Here is an 18730-nt window from a genome sequence, read left to right on the forward strand (position 1 = left end):
CCTACTTCATAACACTTCTCATTCTTCCCCAGAGGAAACAGACTTCCATGAGTTTATTCCTTTGCACACCTGTTTTCTTTCCAGAATACCTTTTCTCCCCTAACTGGCAAACTCTTACCCAACTTCAAGATTTGGCTCAAATACCAATTCTGCTGTCAGGTCTTCCATTCACCCACCAGGCTGCCCCTAGTAATCACTCCACCTCTGCTCTCACAGTAACTTTGTTCATATCTCTATAAATAGCACCAGATAAACAGACAGAGGGGATAGATATCCCACTGGACCATGCAAGAGACTGACAATCCCTCAGTGACAGGGATTGTCATTAATCTTTGTATCCTCAATGTCTTGGATAGGCAAAAGGTTCTCAATGAAAGGAAGGAAGTGTCGGAGGAGGAGCCTGGCTGGCTCAGTTGATGGAGCATGTGACTTTTTTTTTTTTAATTTTATTTATTTTTGAGAGACAGAGTGTGAGCAGGGTAGGGGCAGAGAGAGAGGGAGACACAGAATCTGAAGCAGACTCCAGGTTCCAAGCTATCAACAGAGCCTGATGTGTAAAATCTTTAAAAAAAAAAAAAAAAAAAAAAAGAGTGGCACCTGGGTGGCTTAGTCCATCGAGCACCTGACTCTTGATTTTGGCTCAGGTTATGATCCCAGATTGTGGGATCAAGTCCTGAGTCAGGTTCCATGCTGAGCGTGAAGGCTGCTTAAGATTCCCTCTCTCTCTCCCTCTGCCCCTCTCCCCCACTCTCTCTTGCTCACTCTCTCTCTCTCTCTAAAAAATAGATGAATGAATGAATGAATGAATAAAAATGTTTAAAATTTAAAAAAAAAGAAGAAGAAGAAAAAGAAGGAAGGGGAAAGATACAGGCACTTCCAGAGAGAGAGAGACAGAAAGCATGGAACATTATCAGGGAATAAACCAGTTAGTTGATAACAAATTATAAAAACTCATCTTCCAAATCAAAGGATTTCAAGATGTATCAAACCAGGAAGTCTATAAGGTTCCTGCCACTCCATAATGAGCAAAAGATACTATTTAGCAACTGATATTCATCCAGAGGATCCATGCCCACAGTTGCTGTAATGAATAATACATACGATTAGAGCTATATAGCCTGGCGTTTCTCCAGGAAAATTGCCAAAAGAAACTGTGGCAGAATGGTGGGGACAATACTAATAACTACTTCAAAAAACACAAAACCAAGGATGAGGGAAAAATGATAATTTATACTTTGTTAACATACAGGCTCACTCTTTGAGAGCGAGACATAGTGTAACAGTCATCTCCTGTCATAACAAAAAACACAGAACTACCCCACACATTTGAAAATCTAGAGTACGGATCATTATGCCATGGAATCTCATATTCCCCGCGCATTTCAAACCAGCAGCAATAGAAGCCAACCCCAATGTGAACTTGTACTGATAACCCTTTCTAGCCCAGTAACATGCAGTAAGCCTAAAAAATACACAATTAAGGTGCTTGCTTTGACAGCACATATACTAAAATTTGAACAATACAGAGAAGATTAGCTTGGCCCCTGTCTGAGGATGACACACAAATTCATGAAGCATTCCATATTTTTTATGGTAGCTATACTCGTGGTGAACACAGCACAATGTATAAATCTGTCAAATCACTAAGTTGTACACCTGAAACTAATGTAACATTGCGTGTCAACTCAGATAAAAAGAAAAAATAAAAATTACTTTGAAAAGCTAAATAGAGGAGCACCTGGCTGGCTCATTAGGTGGAGCATGCAACACTTGATCTCAGAGTTGTGAGTTCAAGCTCCACACTGGGTGTAAAAAGTACTTTAAAAAGTAAGATTTTTTTAAAAAGAGCTAAATACACACACACACACACACACACACACACACACACACACACACAATTAAGGAGGGCATAAACTTTAATAGTGTACAAAACCATCATGCATCCAAAAACTACAGGATTTACTGAAAGTCTAAGTAGGTGCGTAGTACTGTAAAAGATGTTGACAGGCCTCACCCCAGAAATATGCAGATTCCCAGATTCCTTGCACTGGAGAGAATCACCCCATTGTGATAGGTTCACTTAAGGGCTCTGGGAATGGGAGGGGTAGACAGTTCTCACTGTGGAGGATGCAATCCTGTCTGTTGGTGACTCAAGCCATTTTCCACTATCCTGGCTGCTGTAGAGACAGACATTTTTATTGACCGCCCTGCACACACGCGTACCTTCCTTCTCTCAGTCCTCAAGCTAATTTCCAAACACCCCAGTCTATCATCAGTTAGAAAGCCCACATTGTCTGCTCCAGGATGTCAACTCCAAGTCAGAAACAAGATTGTACTCTCATCAAGTCTATAATTCTACCCTAAGCCTGTCAGTCCCAAGTAACAGAAGCCAATTTGCACTTGACTGTAATATGTTGATTTAAAACACGGCCCCAGCTCCATTTCTCTCAGAGGCAGTCACCTACCACAAGCAAGGGTGATGACATAGCAGTTTGTCAACCAATTAATTCTATCAAGTTAACCTGGCCTGATTTTCTAGCTCAGTAACAGCAAGAAAAGAAAAAGAGAATCTCAACCTTGGACCAATCTGGGGTTCCAATGCAGGATTTCTGTAGAGCAATGATTAGGTCATTCTTGGTATTGCGTTTCCTGATTAACACAGATGGATCTCTCAGTGCAAGAGGAAAAGGTACTAGGGCTGGGAGGATCAGTGAAGCCATTTAAATGTCCAGAGTTGCTAGGAGAAAAGTTTCAGAATAAAACAGTGCAGTGATGAGATGATGACATGTGGGAGCTGCTGACTAAGTGAAAGAGACACTTGGCACCTGTCCCATGATGAAATTAACTGCACAGTAAAATATCAGAACCAGCTGGCCACCGAGCCTGAAGACAGTGCTATCCCTAGAGCACAAGGGGCCAAGAGCTATCAGAGGTATTCAAAGTGCTACAGGTAACTTGAATAGCTTTTAGAAGTGCAATAAAATTAAAAACCAACATCCAGAGCTTTGAATATATGTTTTAGGACCAGTAATTCTACTTCTAGAGACCTATCCTAAAAGTATCATCAGAAATGCACAGATTTTATTTACAAAGATGTGGATTATCATAGTACAGCTGTAAAAAATTGGAAACACACATGCCCCACAAGTGGGAAATGTTAAATAAATGATCCTTTCATTTGAGGAAATTCCACAAGCTGTTAAGAAATGATTTAAACAAACAGGTAAAGGCATAAAAATGCTTACAAAATAATAAAGAGCAAGAAAAAGAACTACATTACAATAATGACAAACATATAAAAACAAAATGTTATGTATATACGGATAGGAAAATATTAAATGGGAGACACCTGGCTGGCTCAGTGCATAGAGCAGGTGACTCTTGATCTCAGGATTGTGAGTCTGAGCCCCACACTGGGTATAGAGACAACTTAAAAAGAAAACCTTAAAAAGAAAAGAAAAAGATTAAATGGAAACACAACAAGTTATGAACACAATAATCTACAGGTTGTAGGATTTTTGTGATTTTTGGTTTTTATTTTTCTATGCTTTCTACAAGGCCAAAATAGTGTATCTATTTAATGGCAGAAGAAAAAAAGTGTTTTTTTTTTTCCCTGAGATTCTTTATTAGCCACATTGAAGAGAGGAAGAAAATTCCCCCCAAAAAAGGTCAATCTCTGAAGGGTACATGTCAGGGTATGAGGACTTCTCCTGCATGCCCAGACATGGTAATAACGACAGTCTTCCAGTCTGGCCTACTCACTGGATGTCCAAAGTAAGAGAATGAGAAAGAGGGCTTGACAAATACCTCACAGCTAAGAAACCAAACTGAGTGTGTGCCTTGTCAGTAGTCACCTTGTTCACTTGCTCAACATTGCCACTGCCCAAAACATACTTGGAACCCCTCACTTGGAACTGCCTCCAGACTAGTAATACCATCTTTCCAATGTCTTCAAGAGCAGTATATTTTCATTCTTTGAGATTGGATTTAATGTTTCAAAATAGCCTAAGTCTTAGATAATATCGTTTTTTGACCAAAATTAAGTAGGACTATAAAACAACTGTAGTTTCTTAGGGGAGTAATAATCTGGAGGTGAAGAGAGAAACCACAAAAAGGGTTTTGTGAATGTACACAGCACAGGCACCAATGTCAGAGTACTGTGGGGTTTTTTTTTAACCCTCTACGGTGACTACTGAAGGACATTTGGATACATGAGTTTAGTTCAATTCTTCAAATGTCCTTTCATGCTTAACATGTGCCAGGGGAAGAAGATACAAGAAGAAAGGAGTCTAGTTCCCACTTTTAGCAACAGTATAAAAAACATCTTCTGGGCTCCGACTCTGTGCCAGATGTCACACTATGGTATGTAATCCTCACAACATTTTGGGAGATAAGTTGTATTATCCCTATTTTACAAATGAGAAAACTGAGGCTTACAGAAGTTACAGGAAACTTGCCAAAGAAGTAAAGACTAGGAGGAAAATCAAATGTTTAATAACTGTAACTATAACATAACGTGTTTAATAACCATAGTTATAACTATAAGCATGCTCTAAAATCAGTACGTTTAAAGTGTTATGGCAACACTGATGAGGAAAAGAGAACTCTATCTCAAAATGCAAAAGGAAGAAGAAAGAGACGAGAGAGAAAGCAAGGAAAGGAAAGGAACTATGGGGGAAAGTGACAATGAGCTAGGCACTGAAAGAAGAGATGTTTGATATAAAGAGAGAAGGATAATGGTATTCCAGGCAAAGGCAACAAAACTGTACATGCAGAGTGAAAAGAAGGGCGAAAGTATGTGAGTACTGAGGTATATTTGTTTTGGGGTTTTTTTTATGTGTCTTTTGGTTTTATTTTAGAGAGAGAGAGAGAGAGCACGTGCATGCACAAATGGGGAGGGGGGCGAGAGAGAGAGAGAGAGAGAGAGAGAGAGAGAGAGAGAGAGAGAGAGAGAGAGAGAATCCTAAGCAGGCTCCACACTCAATGCAGAACCTGAGACGGTGCTCAATGCCCTGGGGGATCATGACCTGAGCTGAAATCCAGAGTTGGACACTCAACCAACTGAGCTACCTAAGTAGCCAGAGATACACTTGTGTTGTGTTTTTTTGTTTTTTTTTTTTTAAATAGGTAATTATCAGGGTGCCTGGGTGGCTCAGTCAGTTAAGCGTCTGATTTCAGCTCAGGTCATGATCTCTTCATGAGTCTGAGACTCACATTGGGCTGTCTGCTGTCAGCACAGAGCCCGCTTTGGATCCTCGATCTCCCTCTCTCTTTCTCTGCCACTCCCCTGCTTACACTCTCTCTTTCAAATATAAAAAATAAACAAAAAAAAATTTTTTTAATCAGTCATTATCTCACAGACCTATCCCAATTTTGTTTAGCAAAGACTAGAGAACCACCTTCTCATCATTCAACCTTAACCACATATCTGCTTTCCTATTAATCCCCAGTTGCCAGTCCACAGCACAGGCCTGGACTCTGCCAAAGAGCAGGACTTGGGCCAATAGTAAAACCTGTCATACCCACAGAAAAGATCCATCTGGGCAGAAATCACTTAATAACTATGGTTTTTGGCAGAACAGAGAAGTAAACCTTAAAGCCCAGAAGCAGCAACAGCAATGGGATATACTGTGCCCCAATCCTGGTGTCAAAGCACCAAGGAGTCACAAGAAATTGGGGACCAGAACTTCAAAAGACTTCTACAATGTCTCTATTCTCCCACTGGGTTCCCTTCAACACCAAATGGAAGAATGGCTGTAAGCTGAATCATCTCAAGAAAGGCAAAGTAGGTAACTCAATGAAAAGGGGAGCCTATGACCTCTTTCTGTCAGTCCCTCTGGAATACACAAAGATAGAGGTGAAATGAAAAAGGGAAGTGGTCATTCACCATAATCAGGGGACGCAGTGGGTGAAACTCAGCCCACAGGACAGTTTGACAAAGGCAATGCCTTGTATCTAACTATCTGCCTGGCCACCCAGGGTTGGAGAAATAATTGTCTAAGACCTATAACAACATTCCAGAAATGAGTATAAAGACCAAATCAAAACAACCACATGCCCTCTTTCCAGATACCTCTCTCACCTGAGAAAGATTCAAGTTCTGGGATAGAAGGAAGGTTAAATCAGGTGCTTTCTGTGGGTGAATGAACAAGACAAACTGCTGTATCTCATACATTGTACTCTATAAAGACTATTACACAGTGTATACACATGAATGTAGAATGAGAAAACAGGACACAGCTCAAGGAGGCTAGTGTGGAGAGAAAAGATCTATTGTCCTCACTTCAAAGCACCATACTCTGCACTCCCCCAGAGAATAAGGTGCCCATGAGTGTCACACATACACTTGGGCAGTTGTGGGTATTCCCCCCCCCCCCATGGCACTTGGTCCCCAGATAGCACCAGTCATCTTGGCTGCTATACTCCCAGGAAAGCCTTAGCAGGACAGATGTTCTCAGACCAGCCAAGCCTTGGGTTTACCAATGTAAGCCACCTGTTATGTGAGTATTTTAGGAGCTAAATGGATTAATACATGTAAAATGCTTAGATCAGGGCCCAGTCCATAACTAACATTTGCTGAGTGCTTAATGTTATTACTATTATCACTAATGCTACTGTCTTCCAGTCTCAACCTTGATAACTGTCCTACAGTGAGATCAAGGAAGAGACCTGGAACCAATCATGTCAATGGGTGACAAGCACTACAAGAGTATAACTTGACCCAGCTCATTCTGAACCAAAGCAAGCACAAGGACTTACCCTGACTCAAAGACTCTGGGAGGGACAGGGGAAAGAAGGTCTAGAACTAACATTTGGTGAACTCTGGCCACATTCCAGACACTAAACTGTGTGTGTGTGTGTGTGTGTGTGTGTGTGTGTGTGTATACATATATATGTGTGTGTATATACATATATGTGTGTACATATATACATGTATATATATGTATATATGTATATATACATATACATATGTATATCCTCGTGTTTAATGCCCATAGTAGTAAATGCTTCTGAGTTCATCTTGGAGAGCTAGAACCAAAATAACCCTAGTATCTGGGGTGGGAAAGTGGAGTGTGAGCTGCCACCACTGTAAGTGTGGTCCTATCTCTTCTCTGATTTCAGCTCCACACAGGACACTCCCTGGGATAGATGGATCTTGTCTGTTACTTGTTCATTCCTAGCAACCTTACTCACTCCTTGCCAGAAAGGATGGGGAGTGCGGGGGGAGAGGGGGGGAGTTTTTAGGTGGGTCAAGAAAATAAATGATTGCCAAGCTGGTTTTAACATAACCTCTTTCAAAAGCAGAAATAGCCCTTCCTAGTGTGCACCATCCCTGAATGGATCAAATCAAGAGCTACTTGTTCCATCAGCCCCACTGAGAAAGTCAGGAGAGTTACAAGACACTCAGGACCAAAGCAAGTCGTATTTAGGGAGTAAAAAAGGACTCTTTCCTCCATGCATGTTTCATGAGAGGAAAACAAGAAGTGCCCTGATCGGTCATATCTGCACTTTACTCTCGAAGCACATACAGCAGAGGAGGACAGGGTTATTTGTGGTGTGGTCTCTTGAGAAACTCAGGAATCTACTTAGGTCACTGCTAAACTTGATTCACTTAGGCCACAGCCATCCTTATGTGGTTTAACTGCTCATCTAAACCCTTGACACAAAGGGGAACCAAAAAAGAAAAGTTCTATTCTCCAATTCTATAGATAAGTAAATCTCCTGTAGTTTTCATCCACCATCTGTCCATCTTCAGGAAGCTCTGGCCTTTTATCAGAAGAACGGAGCCAAGGATAATAGGGAATAAAACTACACTAAGGAGTTTCTACTCTAAATCTTTTCTTCTACTGAAGGAACATGCAAGTTAATGAAGGTTGATAATCCTTCCATGAGTTTTGTAAACAGAGGAGGGAAAGGCCTCTTGCTGTTGGGTGGGTATTGTGCCCAAGAATATAGAAGGATCCCTCTAAGATAGGAAATAGGGCAAGAGAACCTCTTCTCTGCTATGGCACAAGGGTACATTCTTGCACCTCCCTTCACCCAGGCCCCAACAAAGCCCAAGGAGAGTCCCTGAGAAGTTCCACGGGTTCTGTCCCCCTCTCACACCTCTTCCCCATGATTCTGGATGAAGAAGGCCACACTCCCTCTGCCCTCTCAGAATTGCCTTTGACAGAGAACAGTTAACGCGGTTCATTCTTGCTAAGACCTGCCTGATGCCTGATGAGCTTGCAGAGCCCCAAACCAAAAGGGATTGGCTCAAGCTCTCAGGAGTCCTGGGGGAAAAAATGTTTACATGGTGTGGTAGAGAGACAAAAAGGAAGAAAAGGTAGAAATTAGTAGAATAGTACTTTACAGTTGTATATCTCTTTATAGCCTGCAAAGCTCTTCTCATATACGTTCTCTTAGAAACAGTTCTTCAACACATAATGAAAGAAGGGAAAATATCTACAGACCCTGGCAGGATGGGAGTCCAGGTCTGCCGCCATTCCCTCATCCCTGTTCCTCTCTCTACCTCTCCTACTCTCTCTGCACCCACCCCATGGTTGCTCTGGATCCAGAATCTAGACTGCTGGTGAAAGAGGGATGGTTTGAGCACCTTCCTAAGCAGATGGAAACAAAATCATCTATGAATTACAGAAGAGAAAGTAAAAAGATTTCATCTATCTTCTTCCTTAAGAGCCAAAAAGAGGCCTGCATTTTTCTCATCTGTGGTCAGCAAAGAGTTGGACAATCATGTAAAGCAGACATGATTCTCTTTAAATATTATTTTATTAAAAAGTTACCTCCTTTAGGGGTGCCTGGATGGCTCAGTTGGTTAAGCGTTCGACTTTGGCTCAGGGCATGATCTTCTGGTTTGTGGGTTTGAGCCCCACATCAGGTTCTGCACTGACACTGCAGAGCCTGATTGAGATTCTCTTTCTCCCTCTCTCTCTGCCCTTTCCCCACTCATGCTTTCTCTCTCTCTCAAAATAAATAAATAAACTTTAAAAAAAAGTTACCTCCTTTAAAGTCAATGATTTACCCTTTACATGGCATCTCTGGCCTCCAACCTGCATTCCTCCTCCCCCACCCCCTACCACTCCCCACTCCTGCTCTCTCCAGGTGGGACTCTGACTCACTATACACACAGGTGACTGGAAAACCTGGCCCAAGAAACAACTACACCTAGGTGAGGCTGCAGTGCCAGATGGCAAAAGCCCTCCACCCACACTGCCCTGGGAGTATCCTGAGCCCTGCTCAACTCCAGAGAGCAGGGGAGAAGACGCTTGTTGGGATGAGCACTAGGTATTATACATAGGGGATGAATCACTGGAATCTACTCCTGAAATCATTATTGCACTATAGGCTAACTAACTTGGATGTAAATTAAAAAATAAATAAATGAAAATTTTTAAAAAAGAAACAAAACAGATAAACATAGGAGGAAAAAAAAGAGAGGCAAACCAGAAAACAGAATCTTAACTATAGAGAATAAACTGAGGGTTGATGGAGGGGAGATTAGTGGGGAGACGGGTATTAAGGAGGGCACATGTGATGAGCATAGGGTGCTGTATGTATGTGATGAATTACTAAATTCTACTCCTGAAACCAGTGTTACCCTATAAGTTAACTAACTGGAATTTAAATAAAAACTTGAAACTAAAAAAAAAAATGCAAATAAAATAAATAAGTAAATTATCAAACCAAAAAAAAAAAAAAAAAGAAAGAGAGCAGGAGACATTTCTTCATTGTCCATTCAACATTCAAGCAAGAGAACAGACTGCTACTGAAGTAGCAGAAACGATCCCCTCCCGGTCACCCACCATCACACTTACAATGCTAGCCTTTCTGTGTCATTGTGGGAACACACACAAAAATATGGCCAGCTCAGAGTAAGAGGGTTTTCCAAGCTCCTGAGCAGCTGATGGAAAGGAAAGACGCCCGCATAACACACAACACAGTAAGCATTCACAAATTCAGCGAGGAGAAAGGCAGGGAGCCAGAAGCCTCATTGTACCTCTAAGGTTGTTGAGTCCCTCCAGGAACTTCTGGTACTTGTAGGCGTTCATGCCCCTGCTCAGCTGTGTTGGTTCAGTGGCTAGAAGTAGGCAGCATGGCACAGTGACAGCTGAGAAGTGAGAGCGTTTGAACGGACTGAGGACTGATCTCTAAGCCCCCGTGCTTGCTAGCCCCCAAGAACTGGACTTTGACCACATTTATAAGTGACGTCACCAGAGAAGCCTCATTACATTAGAGGGCTTTGTGCTCCCTCATTTGTTGCAGTGAGCGGAAATACCTCCCCAGGAGAGGACAGCCCCTCCTTTGTGCAAAAGAGGAAGGAGACCACAACAGGCCCCTGCCTATCATCTGCCACCTCATCTGCCACCTTCTCTCTAGACTCCAGCCCAGGATCCACTGGGATTACCGTTCCCCTGGTTAAAACTCTTAGGACACGGGTTAGGGGTTCATCTAACATTTGAGAACGAAACCTTTAAAGGGCCACACTCACCACAAGCATGTCACTACAACAGGAGCTCTTGGGCAAATATCACATGGCAATGGGGCAGGTTTTTACAAAATAAACAACCAACTCTGCACTCCCCTTACAGCAGTGATGTTTACAGAATGGAACACAGCCATACACAGGCAAGACACTGCTTATCAACACAGTCCAAGGCAGGAAGACAAAAGCAGAAACTGTGAGGCCCACTCCCTAAGTGCTAAACTGTAAAGCCCACTTGCTAAGGGCTAAATGCACAATTCGGGGGGCAGGACCTTCTCCATAGATAACTAGGGGACAAGTGAGGTTCAAACACCACCCTCACAGCTTCCCACTCCAGGGCACTATTCCACTCAGCTAATTTGTTTTTGGTTTTGCTTTAATGATGTCAGTAGCTGCTGCAAATTTCCTTCTACTCAATTAGCCTCAAAAAGATGACCCCCCCCCAAGTAATCACAGGCTCTTCGGATAAGCTACATAGATTATCTAATAAGGGGGAGAAAACCTGAAATTTCTATAATATCTCGTTGTAAGAAATTCAAAGTGGTTCGTCTGCATCATTATGTTCATCTTTGAAAATGTCTTTACGAAAATAACTGTAAATCTGATTTTACATATGAGAAAACAGGGTAAGCAATCTGCCTAAAAGTCACACTCTGGTGCTCTGGCTCATCTTACCATGAAAGCCTTGGCATTCTAGAAATCCATGGGCAATCAACTGAGTCAGACACCACAGAGGAGCAACCCCTCATAAAGAAGACACCCCTCTCCCAGGCCTGAAGGTTTTCTGAACAACCTGCCATGCAGGCTGCCATTCAGTGCCTTGGGGTAGAACTCAAAGTGTGTCAGATATAATGTTGCACAAAACTCCCAATTATGCAGGTTGGGTGCAGGTGAAGAAACTGTATAAGGAGCATTGTGAAAACAAAGGAAAAAGAGAGTGTTCCCACTTAAAAAGATCAGGCTAAGTAATATTAACAGTTGCTAAGATAATAGAAAGGGGAACATTTTTAAATAATAAAAATATCCAACCCAGGCTTTTGTGCCTTCTTATGCTACCAGTCAGTCAATAGTCACAAGGTAGCCAATCACTGTATGCAGATCTAAGTATTTATGAGAAGTCAAGGGCAACACAATACATGGTTCCTTTTCTCAAAAGAACAATTTCATGGGCAAGATTCAACAGTTAAAAGGGACCTTAATGTTTACAGGGCATAGGTTAGACAATGGGATACAGTAAAAAAACCTAACAGAAATATAGATTCTATGGTACATTACTGTAAGAATCACAGTATCTTTAAGGTCACCTAGTCCAACAGACCAGGTCCTTGGATTACTCATCTGTGAAATAAGGCTGTGGACAGAGAAAGGCAAGCATTAAACAACAGTTCAGATCATGTGTGTCTGTTTCCTAGCATTATTCCACTTATTTCTCCAGGAAGAGAATGGGTAATAGAGTACTTGGGTTATAGAGTCAAAATACCTAGATTCCAGAGTCTATCTCAAGATCCAACTTTGCCACAAACTAGCTATGGTGGGCAGGAGCCCCAAATTCCTATAAAACACTAATTGTTCTTTTCTGTTTAGGTCACAAACTCTGGTGAGAACCTGATGAAAACTAAGGATACTCTCCCTAGAAAAAGGCACATATTCATCTACATACAAACTTTTGTTTACAAGTGGAGAGGGGTCAATGAATCATAGGTAAAGAACCTCTGAACTGATCTCTAAGACCTGTTCTGTGTCATGATCTGAAAGCAATCAACGTAGTGCAGGTGAATATAAGAATGTAAAGGAATGATCAATTAGCCCGAGCAGAACTGGGTCCTCTTGCTTTAACGCCACTATAAAATCCCACTCAGAGACTCCTCCCACCTGAAGGAGCAAAGCAGTCCAGACGACAGGAATCTAACAGCAGGAAAAACTGACTTTTAAAATAGCTACTCAAACTAAGTGCATTTAAAAGACAACACATGCTGGTTTGTCATTTCCTCTGTGTGTTTCACCATTGAAATTGTTTAATAACATTTTATCAGATAAAAATTAAACAAAAACAAGGATGTTTGGAATTATAAAGTGAGTGATGGTTCCAATTTGAGGCTTTTGGGAAAGGGGGGGGGGGTGGGGGGCAGCCTGGACTCCAGTTGTATTCTTCTTGCAGATCAGAGACCGTTCCTCAGAATCAAAGCATTTCAAAGCACCACAGTCCAATACCTCTACATGCTCTTTGTGGCTGTTCATCTTTTATCCTCATAGGTCCCACACGGCAAATAGTGAGGTGTTACCTCAGGTGGCAAGAGAAATTCTGCCCTAGGTTCCAGACCAAGATGGACAATGTAAAAGGCTCAGGATCTGGCAGTCAAATAGGGCCTCTCTGGCCAGCTGCTGACAGGGAGAAAAACAGCCCTGCTGTCTCCAACAGCCCTTACAAAGGCACAGACACCTCAGAACTAAGTGGAACTTGACTGAATGAAGGCAGATCGAGAAGTGCAGAGGACAGAGTATGAGATGTGGTCCTTAGAGCTTCTGGCTCTATAGTGACAGGATGGCAGTTAAAAAGGAACACCTGCCCTGCCCTTGAGTGGGCTCAGGGACACCAGAACTTAGGTGGGTGGAGTGAAGGCCTGAGTCAGGTCCAGGATACAAATCCTGAAACAGCAGGACAAGCCTTCCAGCAGTCTCCTTACAACTGAGGAGAAAGTTCTAGGCCGATGAAGAGAGAGAAAGTCCTATCTTGGAGTTCACACAGTCCCCCAAAACTCCTCTACAAATCAATAGCTTTCAAAATCCCTTTGAAGCAATCTTTCTTCTAAAAACAGAGGTCCTTCTTCCACAAGGCCCCCTCATGTCAGGGTCAGGGAAGCAAAACCTGAGCAGCCAGTTTAAGGAATTCACCCAGCCATTCATTCTGTGTACATTTGTTGTGTACTCACCACGCAGCAGGCACTATAGGTGCCGGGAACGCAAAACTCAAGAGTCTAATGAGATGGAGAGCAGGACAAAAAAGGAATCAATCTGTCTGCTCAGATTCACAGAAGATGAGGGTCATAGGTGGTCCAACTGAAGGCACAGCTGACTTCCAACTGCTCACTCTCTAGACCAGCCCTAAAGACAAGAGGTTTAGGAATATGAAAGGTAACTCTCTTCATATAAATATATCTATCCATTTTCTTTGAGGCCAGTTGCTCCTGTTACTCCAAAGCAGCTGCTGGCGCAGGAAGACAGCAAAAATGTCTCCAGTGACTTAAGAAGTCAGTAACAAAAGCAGGTGCCAGGTTCATGGTCCTATTCAGGGAGCAACAAAGATCACTTTCTTCATTGTCTCCCCCTGGCAGCAGTGTCTGAAGGAGAAAGGGATTGAATTACACCTTGTCCCTCTGGACTGCTAGAGAGAAAATGAGTTTGCCATCTGAAGAAAGAGTTGTCCCCAGGGCCAGGGCCGCCTCTGCAAGGCTGAGGAACAGAAGACAAAAGAAGTCAGACCTCATGCTTAGAAGGAGAGAACTGAAATGGCAAGACCAAGGGAGGCTTTACAGGGAACTAAGTGCGGGTCTGGCAGCAAAGGTCCAAGAAGCTCTGCCCACTCTGTGCTTACCCCAGGCTTGGGGAGGTACTTTGTGTGGACCAGACTTATGATTTGGGGTCTGACAATGAGCTTAAAAAGGCCTTGTGCTTTAGGCCACACACCCTCAAATCAGTTCTCTCTCCTTGATCCTTTTCTTTTTGGCCGTGTGGTTCACGGAAAAATGGGTGAATCCTATGAGTCCTCTCCTCCCTACAGTGGTTATGTAATATTACAAGACCAAACAAGGTGAAAAGGCACTGACCAATTGGGAGGGAAGGCAAAAATACCTGCTCTTAAGGTACATCTGTGTCTTCCATGACCTTGGATTCTAGCTCTACCTGAGACCAAAATTCCCTTCTACATTTATAACATCATAAAGTAACCTAAAAGCCTCATTGGGGGGACCTAAGAAAAAGGTCAGAGGTAAGAGTCACCTACTACTGGAACAAGGTTATGGATCTCCAGTAGAGAGATAGGAGAGAAGGACTTTCATTTCAACAAAAGTCTCCTGACACAGCCACAGGCATTCAGGTGTAATAGAGACCAACAGTATCCCCTTCCTCCAGGAACAGCTTCTCTCATCAAATCCATCAGGATCCAGAGGACACAAAGGTAGGCGCCTGCTGAGGAACACCGTATTTAGTTATTCTGACAAACCTGCGGGGGAAAAAGTGCTTGCTGGCTCAATTCACCTGAGCACTTCCACCAGCAAATAAAACAAGTCTCCAAGACGACAGGCCACCAACTTCCCAGAGCATTCCTATGTTGCTTTTGAGTAGAGGAAGGAGGGAAAATAAACATTATTGAAAACTCAGATTGTAGACACTAAAAATAGCATAATGGAATTTTCCTTTGAAGCTGCCTTTTCCTAAAAATGAGGTTATTAAAAAAAAAAAAAAAAAAAAAAAAAAAAGCCCAAGACAGACTGTATAGTGCTGACTCCAGGATGGCAGGGTAAGAGTTCTTAAGAAACTTATTACCTTGAGTCTAAGATAATATTCAGTGTGGGGCACCTGGGTGGCTCAGTCAGTTAAGCAGCCGACTTCAGCGCAGGTCATGATCTCCTGGTTCCTGGGTTTGAGACCTACTGTCAGGCTCTGTGCTGACAGCTCCAAGCCTGGAGCCTGCATTGGATTCTACATCTGCCATTCTCTCTGCCCCTCCCCCGCTTGCACTGTCTGTCTCAAAAATAAACATTTTTTTAAAATTTTTTTAATGTTTTATTTTATATTTGAAAGAGAGACAGAGCATGAGCAGGGGAGGGGCAGAGGGATGGAGACAGAATCTGGGGCAGGCTCCAGGCTCTGAGCTGTCAGCACAGAGCCCGACACACGGGGGGGCAAAACCACGAGCAGTGAGATTATGACCTGAGCCGAAGTCGGAAGCTCAACCGACTGTGCCACCGAGGAGCCCCAAAATAAGTAAACATTTAAAAAAATGCTTTTAAATAGGATAATATCCAGTGGGAAAACATCACAATGTTAAGGAGGTGCTAAAAGTACTTAATAGGTAAAACCTCAATAGGGGTGCCAACAACTAATGAGTAGTGGGTACATATACATCTGCTATAGTGTTATCTATACTCATCTACATGCTTGAAATATTCATAATAAAAATTAAAGTCATGGATCAAACCATCCATCAAATTTGTAAGTATGTATACTATTTGGCCCAGCAATTCCACACCTAAGAATTTTTCCTATAGATATACATTTGCAAAATGATAAGTGTACAACAGCTTTTTCATTACAGAATTTTATAACAAAAGAGTGTCCATCAGTAGGTAATTGGCCAAATGAATGTTTTATTTTATATTTGAAAGAGAGACAGACAGAGCATGAGCAGGGGAGGGGCAGAGGGACGGAGACAGAATCTGAGGCAGGCTCAGCAATTCCATCCATATAATGGAATAATAAGCAAGAGGGAAAAAGAGAAGGTCTTTATGTGCTGAAATGGATTAATTTTTAAGATCTAATAAGTAAAACAAAGAAAAGTCAAATAGGGTGTAGGTTAGCCTCTCATTTATGTTTGTTTAAAAAGGAGGGAAGAAAAATATATAGAATTTAGCTTGCAGAAAGTCAGGGATTTTTATCTACTTTCTTCACTGTTTATCCCCAGAGCCTAGCATGGTACCTGGCATGTAGTAGGGGCTCAACAAATATTTGCTGAATTACTTTCTTAAAATAAATAAGTGCATACATCATCCCTGGAAGGCACAAAAAGCTGACAATATTGTCTTCAGGGAAGGGGAAAGCATGGCTGGAGTGAAAGATTTTTCACTGTACTTTCATCTTTTTGTACCTTCTGAACAGTCAATTATGTAAACATATTACCTAGTCAAAAAATAAATGAAAGGCAAGAATTCGAGATTCTAAATCCTGATCCCAGCACCGCCACTGACCACATACCTACTCACTCCATCATTCATACAGCCAACAAGCCTGCCCTGGCCAAATCGGTACACCCCTGAGGGTGAAGTTGAAGAGTTCAGGGCCGCCGCTCAAGCATCTTATGATCTAGTGAGTGAGACAAGCAAGCACACCAAGATGCAATACAGTGCGGCTGATGCTGGTAAAGGTACATGGACGCAAAGAAGCACATGGAAGCCTAGGGAAGGCTTCCCAAAAGAGATGCTGCTGCAACTGGAACTTTGGGGCCAGACAGAACCGGATTGATGGGGACAGGAGTGCTGTAGACAGAAAAAGCAAAGCAGAAACATGAGAGAGCACGATGCATTTAAGGAACTTAAAATAGTTTGACATAGCTAGAGTGTAGGGTACTCTTTCCCCTGGAAGAATAATGGCAGGACATAAAAGCTTTGCATGCCATGCTAAAAACAAAACACATTTCATCCTAAAGGCAATAGGAAGCCGAGTGACTATTTTTTTTTAATCATTAGATTTTAAGTTCATAAAGCATATTCTAGCAGCTGTGAAAATGAGGGAAGTAAGACAGAAGGGAAAGAAACCAGTTAGGACACTATCACAGTTACACAGTGAGAAATAACAGACTCATAACAAAGAAAACAGTCCTGGGAGTGGGAAGAAAGGAAGGAGTGTGAGATCTCAAGTAGAATTATACAGCATGTGATTACTGTTTTGTTTGAGCTAGAGTAGTGTTGGGTGGACACACCAAGTGAGGGAAGATTCTCAAATGATTCCCAAATATCTCACCTGTGTGACTGGGAATGGGAGAGAAAAAAGCAGATTTGCCGGGGTGAGGATGAACAATTCAGTGTGGAACATGCTGAGTAAAAGGCACCTATAAGATATGTAAAAGAAGTCCTCCAACACCCAGAGATACGTGCATGCAGATCAGGAGAGAGAGCTGACCCAGCAGTTGAAAAAGGAGCATAAGGGGCGTCTGGGTGGCTCAGTGGGTTAAGCGTCCGTCTTTGGCTCAGGTCATGATCTCACAGCTCGTTGAATTCAAGCCCGTTGAATTCTGTGCTGAAAGCTCAGAGCCTAGAGCCTGCTTTGGATTCTGTGTCTCCATCTCTCTCTGCCCCTCCCCTGCTCATGCTCGCTCACTCTCTCTCTCTCTCAGAAATAAACATTTTTTTAAAAATTAAAAAAAAAGAAAATATGAGTATAAGATCACTCAAGAAAACTATGTGGAGGGCCAAAGACAAAATCCTAGAAAGCATCTTTATTTAAAGGAAAATAAACTTGTAAACGAAGGAAGAAAATCAGGAGAGGATAAAGTCACAAAAAGTTAGGGAAGGAAAAACTTTTCTTTTGAAGTTTATTTATTTATTTTGAGAGAGAGAGAAAGCATGAATCAGGGAGGGGCAAAGAGAGAGACTCTGCCCTGTTGGCACAGAGCCTGATGCCAGGCTCAAACCCACAAACGAGATCATGACCAGAGCCAAAGTGGGACACTTAACCAACTGAGCCACCCAGATGCCACAGGAAGGAGAACAGAGCATTTCATAGTTTCAAGTACACAAAAAAGGTCATGTAAGATTAGGGCTGAAAAATTCCCATTGGATTTGGCAATTAGGAAGTGATTAATGACCTTGGCAACAGCAATTTCAGGACAGTGGAGGGGGTTGAAAACTAAAGGGCAGGGGATATATACTGCACTTAAGAATCTTGGAGGAAACAAAGAACGTGGCTCTGAAAGGGGAAACACTTAACATCTTTTGTTTTCCACTTCACCTCCCATAATATATCTGCATATTTAAGAAAAATAAGTAGAAGAATGTCCATAAATAGTGTTAGCACTTTATTAGGTGTTAGGTATAGCATGATAACAATCCAACTTATTAATAATATTACATTAAAGCTGGTTCCATTTACTCCACAAATCACCAAATATTTTTGGACCCTTATGTGCTGGCAATGTGGGAGATTAAATGGAGCTTACGATACTCAACTCAAGTTAGTTGTCAACCTCGAGAAGCTTCCAATATTGTAGAAGAAAATAATGTGTATGTACAAACAGGATACTAAAGTACAATATGAAAGATACAGAAAAAAAATGACCACTAGCATTTAATAAATTAGGAACTAATACCCAGTGGGGGTGATCAAAGAAGGTTTCCTGGAAGGCTCTGAGGTGGGCTGTGACCAATGGGTGAGTGCCACACGGCAGACACAGCAAGTGAAGGCTCTCCAAGAAGACAGTCTTGTCTGGCTTAGATCTGAGGAGGCACCTGGAGAGGATGCTGGAAAGGCTATTTA

General features: G+C 42.2%; 1 protein-coding gene and 1 non-coding gene across 16 annotated transcripts in view; one reads left to right on the forward strand and one right to left on the reverse strand.

Moving 5' to 3' along the window:
• The window catches only part of MACF1 (microtubule actin crosslinking factor 1), a 329250-nt gene that overhangs the window by 262652 nt on the left and 47868 nt on the right, over window positions 1-18730 (reverse strand). The window contains exon 1 of one of the 15 annotated variants that reach the window (XM_053897177.1): window positions 9998-10137. The exons of the other annotated variants lie outside the window; for them this stretch is intronic. Within the exon in view, the coding sequence (XP_053753152.1) occupies window positions 9998-10049 (52 nt within the window). The 5' untranslated portion in view covers window positions 10050-10137. Of the gene's footprint in view, window positions 1-9997; window positions 10138-18730 lie in introns of those variants that run through there. 15 annotated transcript variants of the gene reach the window in all.
• Window positions 1483-1589, forward strand: LOC128775954 (U6 spliceosomal RNA). The gene has a single exon (XR_008420932.1). It is a non-coding gene; the product is annotated as a U6 spliceosomal RNA (small nuclear RNA).

The sequence above is a fragment of the Panthera pardus genome, unplaced genomic scaffold (assembly GCF_024362965.1).
Source record: "Panthera pardus isolate Hobbes unplaced genomic scaffold, ASM2436296v1 HiC_scaffold_11, whole genome shotgun sequence".
NCBI classification, from domain to species: domain Eukaryota; kingdom Metazoa; phylum Chordata; class Mammalia; order Carnivora; family Felidae; genus Panthera; species Panthera pardus.